The following is a 13,569-nucleotide window of genomic DNA, read 5'->3' as shown; positions in this document are numbered from 1 at the left end:
TCCTGTAGCAACCGTATAAAGCATTGTCAAGTGCATATCAGTACCTGCTCTGACTAGTGCTTTTCATTTCACATTTTCTCTAAAAAGTGTGTTTTAGAAGATTATGTGGCCTAGCTTCCCTAGAGAATCAATCCTTGACAATTTCACTTATGCCTAAAGTTTGCTACAGAGTTTAAGGAGAAGCTGGCTGCTTATATGGAACCTGCTAGTGTCCCTGAAATTCAAAGACAGATTGAAATTGATCTCCCCCAGTCCTTCCAAGATAACAACCAACCTTCACTTCAGTGCTTATTTCACCTTCACAAGGATAAACATAGAGAAGATTTTGCTTCAAGAGCATTCTCCGCATGTGCAAGGAAACTTAGAACACAGCACTAGAACGAACATAGGTCTTCCCAATAGAGCCAGTGACACCATTCCACCCTAAAGCTTTCTGGGTATGTTAAAGAGCATGTACATTTGTCAAAAGACTATTTGGCATCATTTCTGTGCCTTGGTCTTGAGTGTGAAAAATTAAATGATGTTGACCAATTCAAAGAATCAGTGGTATATGCCACCGTGACATGACACAGGGTTGGTTAATTGGATTTAAAACTTTTCATTTGGATGAGGAGGTGGAGGTGGCATATGACTTTCTTTAAACAAAGGTTTACCTCCCTAATTATGCCTTGCTGTAGGTTATTATTAAAATTTGCTTGCATTTTTTTCCTTTTGAAGAAGAGTAGCCCAAGAATAAAATCTGGACGTTAAAGTGAACGAGTTGTTCTATGAAATGTACATGCTTGGACATTCGGGGGTTAATATGTAGAAAGCCTCACAAGTACAGGAACTGCTAGGTACTCAGGAGGAAAATGACAGAGGTGCTGAGATGGGGGTAGGAGAGCAAGGAGCCCGGAAGCAAGCAAGCACACACGATTAGTATTTTAGAGTTGACAAAGCAGTTTCACACGTATTATCCCATTCCGTCTTCATCACAATGCATGGCGTAGCTTGGACAGTATGAATTCCACTTTACAGATGAGGAAACCAAGGTTGGGACTCACCAAGGATCCCAAGGGCTAGGCTGGGTGCACTGCATTTTCCATTATCCTTTTTCTTTGGGAGAAATGGAACTCAGCTTGGTGCTGATCTCTTTAAAAACAACTGACCCACAGAGACCACCAGTCAGTGGATCTGATCTTCCCGGGGAATGTTTCTGTCTCCACCTCTCTCCCTCCCAAAATGAGTGTGGCATCCGAAGTGTACCTCTCTGATTGCTGGGAAATAAAGGTGAGGTATTTTGAGGAGGGGGCCTCCTGGGGCTCGGGCTTAACCACACGACAGTAGGAAGCTGTTTGGCAGCAGACACAGTCCGTGCTTTTCTCTGCCCAGCACAGTCTCTTCTGGGAGGAGGGTGGTGAAGGGCACAATCATTCTGGATGAAAGGCCTGAAGGCCAAGTGTCTTCCTTACAACAGTGACCAAAGGATAGAAATAAATAAATTAAATCACCATGGACACAGCATTCAGAATTCTATGGATCAGAAAGCAACTGGTCAGCACGGGTTCTCAGGAAATATTCAACTGAGCCTTGCAGCTATCAAATGAGAGAATCATTTTTCACGTCCCTGAAAATAAGGCCAATTAATACAATTTAAGTACGAACCATCACACAAAACAGAAGCAAAGGAAGAAAGTCGAGAGTAAAGAAGTGTACAATCAAATGTTTAATGCTTGTAAAGCTGGGTAGCCCTCTATTCTGGGAAATTGTATATATACATGTGAGTGCATTTTCATGAAGACCTAAGATGATAGTATAGGGTTAAAGAATGAAATCTGTAAGAAAGGGTGAGTCCCACTCCGCCTACAAAGAGGGAGCTGAGATTTAACACTGTTTTAAAATATTCTGAAGGATGCATATGGGGAGCCTGACCAGCCCCTGCAGTGTATAAGGATTCTTATCTTATTCATCATCATCAAATTATCCATCATTCAGTGCGAGCTGTAATTAACATGTATATATGACTTCACCATTTAAAACACATTTTTACATGCTTTACTCTAATCTCCACAGTAACATTAATGAGCTTATTTCCATTTCACAGATGAGAAAGCTGAGCTTCAAAAACCTTTAGTCCAAGAGGATGGCATCAGGAGATGACAGACCTAGATGTGAATCCAGGGCAACTCCTACAAAGCAAGATGTGCTCTCAGAGAACAGGAAAAAAGGACCTAAAGTACAAACACACGCACACACACAAAAATACACAATTCAAGCTTCAAGCTTCTCACTGGATATTCAGGTACCTAGTCAGCCTGTCTGCAATGAAGGGTAGCAGTCAATGGATAGATAATGAACAGCTAAACATTTTTAAAAATCTGACTGGTAAATGCTAAGATAAATGAATTAATGACTATAAAAAAATGGATATATAATGCAATATGGAGCAAGGCTTTTAAAAAGGCTAAAATTACCAAAACTTGGGACTCTCCCGCATCGCTTTACTGGTCTCTCTCATCTACAGAATTCCCAGATACTGGAAAGCTGATTCAAGTGGGTGAGTTGAGGACCCCAGGTGTTCAAAGCTGCTGGGAGCCTGGAAGTGACCTATTGCCAGGCAGTTCCTTCCCGTGCTCCGGAAACCCAGTCTACCCAAGGGAAGCAGGACACCCTGCAGGTAACCACCTCCTCCATCTCCCCTCCTCCATCTCCCCTCCTCCATCTCCCCTCCTCCATCTCCCCTCCTCCTCCTCCCCTCCTCCATCTCCCCTCCTCCATCTCCCCTCCTCCTCCTCCCCCTCCTCCATCTCCCCTCCTCCATCTCCCCTCCTCCTCCTCCCCTCCTCCATCTCCCCTCCTCCTCCTCCATCTCCCCTCCTCCATCTCCCCTCCTCCATCTCTCCTCCTCCTCCTCCCCTCCTCCTCCTCCTCCCCTCCTCCATCTCCCCTCCTCCTCCTCCCCCTCCTCCTCCCCCTTCCTCTTCCTTCCCCCCTGCCTCGTCCCCTTCCCCTCCTCCTAACCAGCCAGAACAACCACACTACACAGCACCATCCCAGACAATTTCCTCCCTGCAGCCTCTGCTTTAATCAAAACAAAGGACACTGAAAATATCACTCCCAGAGGGGGGATGTATTTTCTTTCCCATTCATGCTTTTTCTTTTTCTCTCTCATTTGTAGCTTCCACCCATTCTTTTTCTTTCTGGCTAAATACATCACAAGTATTTCATTCATTTGTACAGACCTAATCTGCTGTCAAGGAGCTAGCCATCCTACCTTTTTTTTTTTCCAGTTCTGAAAAAGGCTAAAGCTTTCTTCTACTAAACATTTAAAATATTCCTTGTATAACCTAGGATAAATGTTAATTATTCAATATTCTTCTCACAAGGCATTATATATTTTTCTTACCTATTTCTCTTCTGTTCAGTGAACTCAAATAATTACACCAATTCTCCCAACAGTTATCATTCAAAACAAAGGAAATAGGAAGAAAATCATGTTTACTCACTACAATAATTTTCTACAGCTGCTGTAAAAAATGATCACAAACTAAGTGGCTTCAAACAATGCAAGGTTATCATCTTATAATGAGGACAACCATAGGTCTTGGTGGTCTAAAATCAAGTGTTGACAGGGCCGTACTCCTTTCTGGAGGCTCTAGGGAGGAATCTAATCCCTTGCTCGTCGGGTGTGGGCAGAATTTGGGTCCATGCAGCTGTACGACTGAGGGCTGGGGGTGAGCTTACATCCCATCCCTCACATGGCCCCCACATCTCAGAAGCAGCGAAGGCACCTTGAATCGTCATCAAGCTGCCACATCTCTGACCACAACAGGGAATGTTTCTCTGCTTCTAAGGACTCATATGACTCCACCAAGTCCAGCTAGGATCCTCGCTCCATTTGAACATCCTTAACGTACCAAAAGGGTCCTTAGAGGGCCCTCTTGCCATGTCGGGTCACATACTCACAGGTTCCAGGGATCAGGATGGGGATTAGGTAGGGGACATCTTTGGGGGCTGGGGGCATTTTTCCACTGACCACATTCCCTCCCTCCCTCCTTTCCTTCCTTCCTTCATCCCTTCCCTCCTTTCTAATTAGGACTTTGTAATATATGCCACCTTAGTTCATTTATTTATTCATTCCTTCATATTCCCTCACTTAACACATATTGATTAGACATCTACTTTGTGGCTATGACAATAACGGATAAAACAGAAAGAAATCCCTGCCTTGTTGGCACTTAAATTCCAGTGAGGGAAGAATTTCATTGTTCCCATGAAAACCAGAAGAGGTATTTCAACTTAGTTTGAGGTTTATGGATCTGTACTAAGCATTGCCAATATGTGGCCATTCAAGGCTGGCTGGACTGGCTTTTGCCTTCATATTGTCTAGCTCTGCATAAGAATACCATGAGACCAAAGAAAATGATCTTTTTCTATGATGTAAGGACTTCGGATAAATGAGAGCCTAGCATAATTGGTACAGGGTGTACAAAAGTTCTAATCTATGAAGGTGCAAAGTAAATTTACTTGTAGTTGAATGTTTCCTTAGGTATTTCAAAGTATGAGCATTTGCATGATAGCAGAAATCGATGTATTTATAATCTATAAAGAATTCTTATCTCATGTTCAATCCATTACCTTCTGCTGTATCAAAACATGCATTCTTCATATTACCTGAAGCTTGCCATGATTCACACAAAAGGAAAAAGAGAAATCTACACAGCTCTTCTAAGGAAAAAAAATCTCCCATTCAACATACATTGAATGTATGACCTTAGTCAGCACACTGCTCGCTGCTGATTTCCCAGAGATAATGGGCTTTCCACCAACTAACTTTCAAATGTGTTTAGACAGAAAGGCATCAAAACATAACAGATTCACCGCCATTATCAATTTTAGAGCATTTTCAGTACTTCAAAAAAAACCACAATGGAAGGAACAAACAAGACATTAGGCTGAAAAGTTAAAGCCACGTGGGTTCCAAGATTGGTTCCTACTTGTAATTCATATAACTGTGGACATGGCATCTAACATCTTTCTGCCCATTTCTTCTTCTGTTAGAAGAAATAAATGAATGGCAGTCATAAAGCCTGTTCAACCTGACTTACAGAGTTGTCGAAGGATCAAAGAAGGTAATATCTGTAAAAAAAAGTCTTACATGAGCTGCGAAGTAGCAGCTGCACAAATGTAAGTTATTATTATCTCTCCTGAGCTGCTTAACAAACCTGTGGTCAAACGTCACAGGTAAAGGTGATCCACACGTCTTGAGGAGCCAACTTTGAGGGGCCCTGGCTGATCTTTTCACCCAACACATAATTTAGTGAGCACAGATTACCCATCAGGCATGAGATAAGCCACCAGGTCTAAGGGATGTGATAATGCTCATTATCTGCATGAAGCATTTAAATGGCAGCTCTCTCACAGGACTGCTAAGTTCCTCAAATCTGTACTGGACCTTTCTTACCTTGATGAGGTCTTCCCTGGAGGAAAAATGGGAGACCAGGAGGTTTTCCCTGGTCTTGGTGTTGGTGATGGATACATGCAGTTGATTCTGGGCTAGCTCGTGAGCATTGGTGGGGAGAACTAACTCCATTCCGCCTCTGAAGAAGACAAAGTGCTTGGCATTATTCACCTTTAATTATTGAACACACTGTAAATATTTTAGGAGAGAGAATGCTGAGCTTGCCACAGTTTATACAAGATGTTATCAACACTCTGTCTTCATGCACTTTCAGGAGGAAATGGACTAGATGTACCTCAGCCGTGCCATAAAGTCATAACCGGGTGTGACTGCACCAAAAGACAGCCCTCTAGTTTCTTCAGCCAACTTGTAGGTAAACTCAGTACATTCCTGAAAAAAGAAATGAAAAAGGAGGCTGTGTTTTCTCAAAAATTTATTCCAGTTCCAAAACTCTGTGCTGACTACCTAACTCACTAGGACCCTACAAATCTAAAGCCACACCTGAGAGTCTCCACACCTCCTTCACTTGACCTGCTCCTCACCCACCATTCTTGCTTTAGAGACTGCTACTCTGTCACAGAAATCCTATTCTGGACCACACTGGTATTTTCTCCAAGCTCTGCGTTCTTTGAATTCAGGTTCTTTTTTAAAAATAATTTTGATCACACCTCTAAATGGCCTTCACCCACATCTGGAAAATCCTTCACAGCCCAATTCTAATTCACAGAGCCCAGAACACAATCATCCTCCTCTCCAACCCCAACTGGGTGACCTCAGAAACATTTCATTTATAGTTCTGTAATGGCACTGATTATTATTTACAATACTAAGAGCAGAAATAATAGAAATGACTGATGACAACAGTCTGCACGTGCTAAGTCTTTAGAGGTTAATGACTTGATAAAAGTCTCCAGGGGACTCTGGGTTGGGAACCATTAATGCTGACTCTGTCAGTTCATCTTTACAGGTAAAGGTAAGGAGGGTATAACTGCCCCCATTTTACAGATAAGAATACTGAGGCTTGAAGATAAAGATTAAGCATCTTTTCCAAGATTTCAATGAAAATGAGGGTCAGAGTCAGAATTTGAACCCAGGTCTGTCTTTCATGTATTGATTCCTTCAATTTGTAACCAACCAGGCGCAGGCACAGGGGTAGGTCCTGGGATTCAGAAGCTCAAATGAGATGCAATGAGAGCCTGCCCTCACGAGACCTGCACTGCTCTCCTGGGAGGGATGCAGAAGGTAAGTAGTAGGTGGTAAGACTCCTGCTCCATGGGACAGTGAGAGCCTCGGTGTGTAAGGCATGACAGCATAAGAGCACCGAGGAGGGGGGTTGTCAGCAGAATAATGCCCTCCCAGCACGCCTATGTCCTAGTCTCTGAACTTGTGGATATGATGCCTTACATGGCAAAAGGAACTCTGTAGATGGGAGGGTATCCTGGAGTCGCTGGTGGGCCCAATGTCATCACAAGGGTCCTTATGAGTGGAAGAGGGAGGCAGAAGGTCCACAGTCAGAGAGAGGGCTGAAGAAGCTACACAGCTGGATTTAAAGAAGGAGGAAAGGGCCACATAGCAAGGAATGTGGGAGGCCTCCAGACTCTGGAAAAGGGAAGGGAACAGATTTTCTCCTAGAGCCTCTGGAGGGAGTGTGATCCTGCCAAAAGCCTGATGTTAGCACAGCAAAACCCCTATATCCATATCAGAAGTCTGACCCCCAGAATAAATGGCAGTTGTTTTAAGCCACAGAATTTATGGTAATTTGCTACAGTGGCCACCGGAATCTCATACAGTGGACGTTGAACTCCAACTTCAGGGGGTCCACAAGAGATTCCCTCCAACAAGACAGCTAAGCTGGGAACTGAAATATGAATAGGAATTGGACGGGAGATGGGGGGGTAAGAGCACAATAGTCAAAGAAAAGAGCAAGGACAGTTGGAGAGGGCACAGATGTGCAAGGTGGCCTCCATCTGGCTGCATTGCAGGAAGCCCAAGGAGGGCTGAGTCACACAGAGACATGGGAGTCATGACCTGAAACCTGGACTCGAGCCTAAGGCAACAGGGAGCCCCTGGAAGAGTGGGGTCTTCATGTAGGGGAAGGAGGTCATCACTCCGCTGCAGGGGGATGGACTGGAAAGTGCAGGAGGGGGTGAAGACCTGAAGGTCAGGAAGCGACTGTAGGCTTCTAGGTAAGAACCAATTGCCCAAATTGGTTCTGCTAAGCTGGACTGCCCACTTAGCTAATCTTCTTATATTAATTTTAATTACACACACATACACACACATACTCTCTCTTCTATGAGATGGTAGGCTTATCAACGATGAGGAATGGACTTACATTTTTGTGTGTTCTCTGCTGTTTCTAACACCATGCCTTGCAAATTGACAGGAACTCTTACATCCCAATGTCTAAATTTGTATTCCACCTAAAATACACCCTGCATCAGGTGCTTCTCATAACTGTGCAAGCAGAAATTCAGAGCTGTGTTAATTACTCACACATTCATCACAATAGTGCAAAACTGGAGGAACTCAGCCTATTAGCAAGAAATGAACTAAGACTAATTTGAGAAAGTAGAAAATAGTTTGCCAAAAAAAACTAAAAGTGAACCTACAAGTGGTATATTTCATACACCAAAAAAGAACAAGAACAAAAAGACGCCTTCAGTCAAATGGCCAAAGACTTGTTTTTAGAAAGGAGAAATGAAGATGCTCTAGGAAAATAAGGGGAGTGTTTTCCACCTTCTCACACAAGTTACCCATAAAGACTTACCCTAACTTAACCTAACACAATAGGAATCAGCGGAATTACCAATTTAATGAAAAAATAAGTAAAATTCAGGCACTCTGATTTGAAAATATGAAGATACCAGTTTCAAATTTAGGTAACACTCATTCAATGTCACAGAATTTCAGTGAAGTCAATTATTACAGTACTTACAAATCATGTTAATTCTAAATCACCCTTAACTCATTTCTAAATTTACAGAGGATTTGAAACCAAGTCTACCCAACTGCTAAGCCCGGGATTTGTCCCACCTGAAGGGAGGACTTCACAAAAGAGCAGGAGACAATGCTAGAAGCTCAAGCGGCCAACAGGCTGGTGCAGAAAGGAAAGCAAGTTCTGGGAAGGAGCTAGCCTGCAATTCAAAGCCTAAGATTCTGCTAGTTTGGGGGAATTGCTGCCCTTTACTTATACTTTCCTTGGATTCAAGTTCTCATCCTGTGTAATTTCTACTGTTTTAATCACTTCCCTAGTTTCCTGTAAATCAGCAATCTAAAGACTGGAGAAGAAAAGATAGCAGACTTATTTACTTAGTCTGTCATCTAAATAGTTATTATCCAGTGGCCTGAAATACAGTTCCCCTTCCATAAACAGGTGACAACAGATTTGAGAATGAGATTATGATACTTAAAACTTTGAAAATTTAAAATGTTAAGTACGACAAATTTATTCTTGAGCATGAATGTGTTAAACCTCGGTTATTCTACGATCACTTAAAACCACTAGAGTGTGTTAAGTAACTAATAAATATATTCTCTACCCACATAGACAAGCTCTCACAGCCAGAAAACGCATGACCACCGTCTAGAGAGCAGAAGAGAGATTTTTTAAAACACTGATAAGCTTATTTGTATTACTTCTGAGTAAACTGCTTGGAATTCAGAGCTTTCTTCTTATTGTGAGAATTTAAAACAAATCAAATGTCCACATTATCCTTCTTAAAGGGAACAGTATGCCACATTTGTATGTATATCCCCGTTTGTAAAGAGGATTGAGCCCAGTTAGCCATCACATGTTGAAGGCCTTGAAAACATCCCTGTACTCTTTTGCCCATCACAATGAAGAAATATCCTTTCCTTGCCAGAAGCAGGGTTGGAAACTCAAGACTAAATAAAACCCCAACTGTAAAGCAAGGCATTTCATTTCCTCCTCTCATTGTCACTCAAAATAATGTTCTGTTGTAAAACCAGAGCACAGATCCCTAATGATGAAATTTTAAAAGAAAAGTCTCAACTTTTTCTGTTTTACAGACAAAGGATCATTCCTGAGCTACTAAAATGCAGCAGAGTGAACCCTCGTCTTTGCTGTTTTGTCTTCATTTCTTGAGGAGGAACACAGCCTAGTTACTATGGAGTTACCTCTATCTTCTCTGGTGCGGTCAGCAGGACAGAAGCCACCAAGGCTCCCGCAGAGGCCCCAGCGAAGGCCCTGACAGCTTTCAGGAGCTTTCTGCCGTGGGTGCGGAGTGCAGATGCTGCCCCCAGGTGGTAGATGCCCAGAAACCCACACGCCGAGAAGGACAAGTTGATGTGCTTCATTCTAGCTGCGACACTGCCAACACAAAAATGGAAAATGCTGTAAATGGCTTAATTTATCCCACGTGCCCTGTAGTTCTGGGCTGACCCTAGTGGCAAGGGTTTAACATATAATCCTGTTTTAACTATTTTAAGTATAACTGTTTCAATTAATTCTAATTAAACACCCGTAACTTTCGTGAAACGTTTCTTTCCCCTCTCATATTGACCCAAAATAATCCTCTTTCAAAAAAAAGAAAAAGGATTTACAACATTCCGTATTTGTTCAGTACATACATTATGCCATGTATTATTCAAGTACTTGGCATGAAAACGATATATACATCCCAGTTGGCAAGGCATTCGTTTTTTTGTTATTGATCTTTTGAAACAATTTTTTTTTGCTATGACGTGAGAAGGTAAAATTACTAAACAGTGTAGCAAATTTCAGACGACACATTTGCTCTTTGCAAGTGCAATAATGAATTTCAAACGTAGGTTTCTGCTACCCTTCCCCATATTCACTGTAAGCATATTTTTAAAAATCGATACTCACAGTTATTCAATAATGCAAAAAGCAATTATTTATTAACGCAAGAAGCAATTACCCAATAGCGCAATCTATATTTGCATGTTTTCATTGCCCTCCAGATAAACTGACGTCACGATTTGCAAAGGCAAGTGAAGGCTCAAAGAAATGGACACATTTCTTTTTATCTGCGACAAATCTAAACATAAAACTGTTTTCTGAAGCCTCGGTGGACACCAGCATTTGAATTAAATCTTGCCGCGCGCTGCCCACTCTGTTGCGACCCTCAGGACCTCCTGCGGGTGCGGTGGTGGTAGTGGGGGGGCGATTCAAGGACTTTCAGATCAGGCGCATCCCTCGGGCCTGGACGAGCGACCTAAGGACACTCATTCCTGCTGTCCCGGGAGAGCCTGTGAGGGAAGGAGGCCCGGGCACTGCTGGCGACGTTGGCGTTTGCTGAGAATCGGGGTCACTGTTCCGCAAATGCCCTCCCGGCGGAGCCCCGGATTTTACTTAATTTCTGCAGATCGGGGAGGCGGCGGGGGAGGGTAGTCAGTTTCCAGATAGTCCGGGGTCGCCGGAGTCCTGAGGGTGCCCCGGCGGGGGTCACCGCCCCTCGCCCCCCGCCCCCTCCCCACACACCCGCAACCCACCCTGACCCGCCTTCCCACATCAGCCTCGCGGGACCAGGGTCTGCCCCAGGGACCGGCCTCGCATTCCGTCCTATCTAGGCGGGAGGAAGCACTTCCGCGTTGAACGCCCCGCCCTTCATTCAGGAGACGTGCTGGGACGTCACTCAATAAGTTCCCACCAATCACGGCTCGGCGCTGACACTTCCTACAAAAGCTTCAGACGTAGCTCTCCCCGCGCGTCTGTGATGTCATCACGCCGATCAGGGCCTCCGGCTGACCCGCCTTCTCCATTTAAATTGCTAAACCCAACATGGCGGCGCCCATTCAGCTGCCGCATGCGGGTAGTTCAGAGCGCGGACAAGGGATAAAGCATTCTTGCGTAGAGTCCAGCTAACTGGCGATGCCTAGGGACGCCTTTTTGTCCTTGGGAACCAATAAACTCCACCCGGGGGCCGGCACTAAGCGGTGAACCAGCTGACTCTGAATGACCCGCATTTGCTCGTACCGGAAGTGTTTGTCCTTCTTGAGTTCAGCCTCCCGGAAGTGGTTCCTCTCTCTCACGCCCGCGCGCTTTTTGGGCCATTCGGCTGTTCCACTGGGCGCCTTTCAGGGTATAGGTCGGCACTCGACGCCTCACAGATTTCTGAAGCTTGCCTTTGTGTTTTCTTTAAGAAGTTACTGGAAAACCCAGACTGTCGTTGAGCGTTCACAACCTCAATCTGTGCTAGGCTGTTTGACGTCTGGCATGTTGTATAACTTCTCTCAGTTTTCTGGGTAGCTTGTCTGCAAAATGGGATGAAGTTCGCGTTGGCGATAAACTGTAAAACTCGTGCCGTTCAACAAACCTTTAACAGTTGCCGTTCCGTCCTGTGGCACCACTGGTCAGACTTAAGAAGCAACCTAAAATGGTGGCCAAGCTGGCTGACATTCACCACCCAGATTTAAAGAACTCTGACACCTTTTCTCCTAAAGGAAAACTTCCATGTCTAATCCTAATGACAGCGTAAAGGAATCCCCAGACATCCCAGCTGGAGGATCTCCAGGTTCTCAAAGATTTACACGCACTGCAGTTAGGAAAAGGAACATGGGAAATGCGGTTGACTGTCTTTGCCTTAAGCAAAACAGGAAGGAGGGGCACGCCCTAGATCGCCACTTTGCGCTTTTTCCCCCGCTGGCCCAGGACACCTTCTGTATGGAGAGCTCCGGATGTGATGATCAACGAAGAGATTATCTTCTTAATTCTTGTAAGTAGTCTTACACAGCTGATCCTGAAAAAGAGCCTAATGCCTAAGCATAGCATAACTACATCATTTTATGGAATCTTTACCATCGTCAGAATTTAGTGATGGGAGGGTGAAGGGACATCAGAAAATTTAGGACATCCTTCTTCAGTCCTTCGTTCTTGCCCTCTAACTCCTTGTGGTTGACTGGGTCCTTCTATCGGCAGCATCCTTTGGGAAGCTTATTAAAAGGGAAGAATTCTAGGCCCCAGCCGAGGTCTCCTGAATTAGATTCTGCACTTGAACAAAAATAAAGGTGGCATAGTAGGAATCAGAATTAGGAATCTCCTAATGAGAGAGGGAGCCAGAGAGAGCAAGCCAGATGTGATGTATTCTGTTGGGCCTATGGTTGCAGTTGTGATCACCCAACTCCCTCCCACCCGACTCCCCTCCCATTCTTGTCTTGTTTTGTTTAGGCTAATTGGGAATGAGTTTCTAAATCTTGCGATCAAATTTCATGCCCGCTAATAATATAAATGCTTTTCCATTACAGTCGACTGCTGTCATACTATTAGAGATATATAAAAGAGAAAAATACTTAAGACTGGGTGAATCCTTTCAACACAAAGTAACTTTTTTAAAAATGTAAATTTGATGTGTGTACATATATGCATACATATACACACATGCATATATGTGTAATCACACATGTTATTTCCTTAGAAATGAGGCTATTCAGTTGAGCGTTGGAGCCACATCCATATTGGGATAAAATTGATCTATTTTAATCATTTCATCTTAAATTCAATTGATCTTTTTGATCAAAGAGAACATGCCTCCTGTTTGGAAAACCAGGAGAATAAATCATGGCATTTCAAGAAAAAGGTCTTTGGTTTGATAATATCTGAAAACAAATTCAAAATGAACATTCTTAATAAATATAGTTTATTTATGATTCAGGACTTCTGCAAGTATATGATAACCTACAGATGTTTTTAATATGGCCTTGAAACTATATATTAAACTACTTTTATTAAAGTGGAACATGTAAGAAATGTAACATTAACTTATAAGCTTCATTTTTACATTTATTTTTATTTAACTAAATGCAAAGGGTCCCAAATAAAATATTATACATTAGGCTGATCAAAAACAGATTGCACATATTTTGTTTCTGTTGTATTAGAATTACTTAATTGGAGTGCTTGCAATTAATGTTTAAGGTAAGTCTAAGAGCAAATAAGCTTTCAAAGTTTTTATGCTTAGAATACATATTTTTAGGAAAGGGTTCACATCCTTGGTAGCTGGGGGTAGGGATGAGAGGACCAGTGAATCAGAGGCCCAAATGTTACCAGATACCATTCAAAGAAAACTTTTGTTGCTACCCTAAACACCAGCCACGTATACTTTTGCGAGACAGTTATACCCTTGATGTGACAGTTCATGGTCCAC

General features: G+C 43.2%; 1 protein-coding gene and 1 long non-coding RNA gene across 8 annotated transcripts in view; one reads left to right on the top strand and one right to left on the bottom strand.

Moving 5' to 3' along the window:
- The window catches only part of PNPLA4 (patatin like domain 4, phospholipase and triacylglycerol lipase), a 28,566-nt gene extending 17,224 nt beyond the window's left edge, over positions 1 to 11,342 (bottom strand). For 2 of the 5 annotated variants that reach the window (XM_077145644.1, XM_077145648.1), the window contains exons 1-4: positions 10,919 to 11,069; positions 9,581 to 9,773; positions 5,736 to 5,830; positions 5,444 to 5,579 (exon numbers count right to left, since the gene is read on the bottom strand). In XM_077145644.1, coding sequence (XP_077001759.1) covers positions 5,444 to 5,579; positions 5,736 to 5,830; positions 9,581 to 9,773; positions 10,919 to 10,938 — 444 coding nt within the window. In that variant the 5' untranslated portion in view covers positions 10,939 to 11,069. The other 3 variants (XM_077145647.1, XM_077145646.1, XM_077145645.1) reach the window with 3 other exon arrangements.
- The window catches only part of LOC143670722 (uncharacterized), a 262,410-nt gene continuing 259,879 nt past the window's right edge, over positions 11,039 to 13,569 (top strand). For all 3 annotated transcript variants that reach the window (XR_013169440.1, XR_013169442.1, XR_013169441.1), the window contains exon 1: positions 11,039 to 12,141. This is a non-coding gene — a long non-coding RNA (uncharacterized LOC143670722). The remainder of the gene's footprint in view (positions 12,142 to 13,569) is intronic.

The sequence above is a fragment of the Tamandua tetradactyla genome, chromosome X (genome assembly GCF_023851605.1).
Source record: "Tamandua tetradactyla isolate mTamTet1 chromosome X, mTamTet1.pri, whole genome shotgun sequence".
NCBI classification, from domain to species: Eukaryota; Metazoa; Chordata; class Mammalia; order Pilosa; family Myrmecophagidae; genus Tamandua; species Tamandua tetradactyla.
Note: the sequence above shows the minus strand (reverse complement) of the source record. Positions and strands in the feature narration are given on the sequence as shown.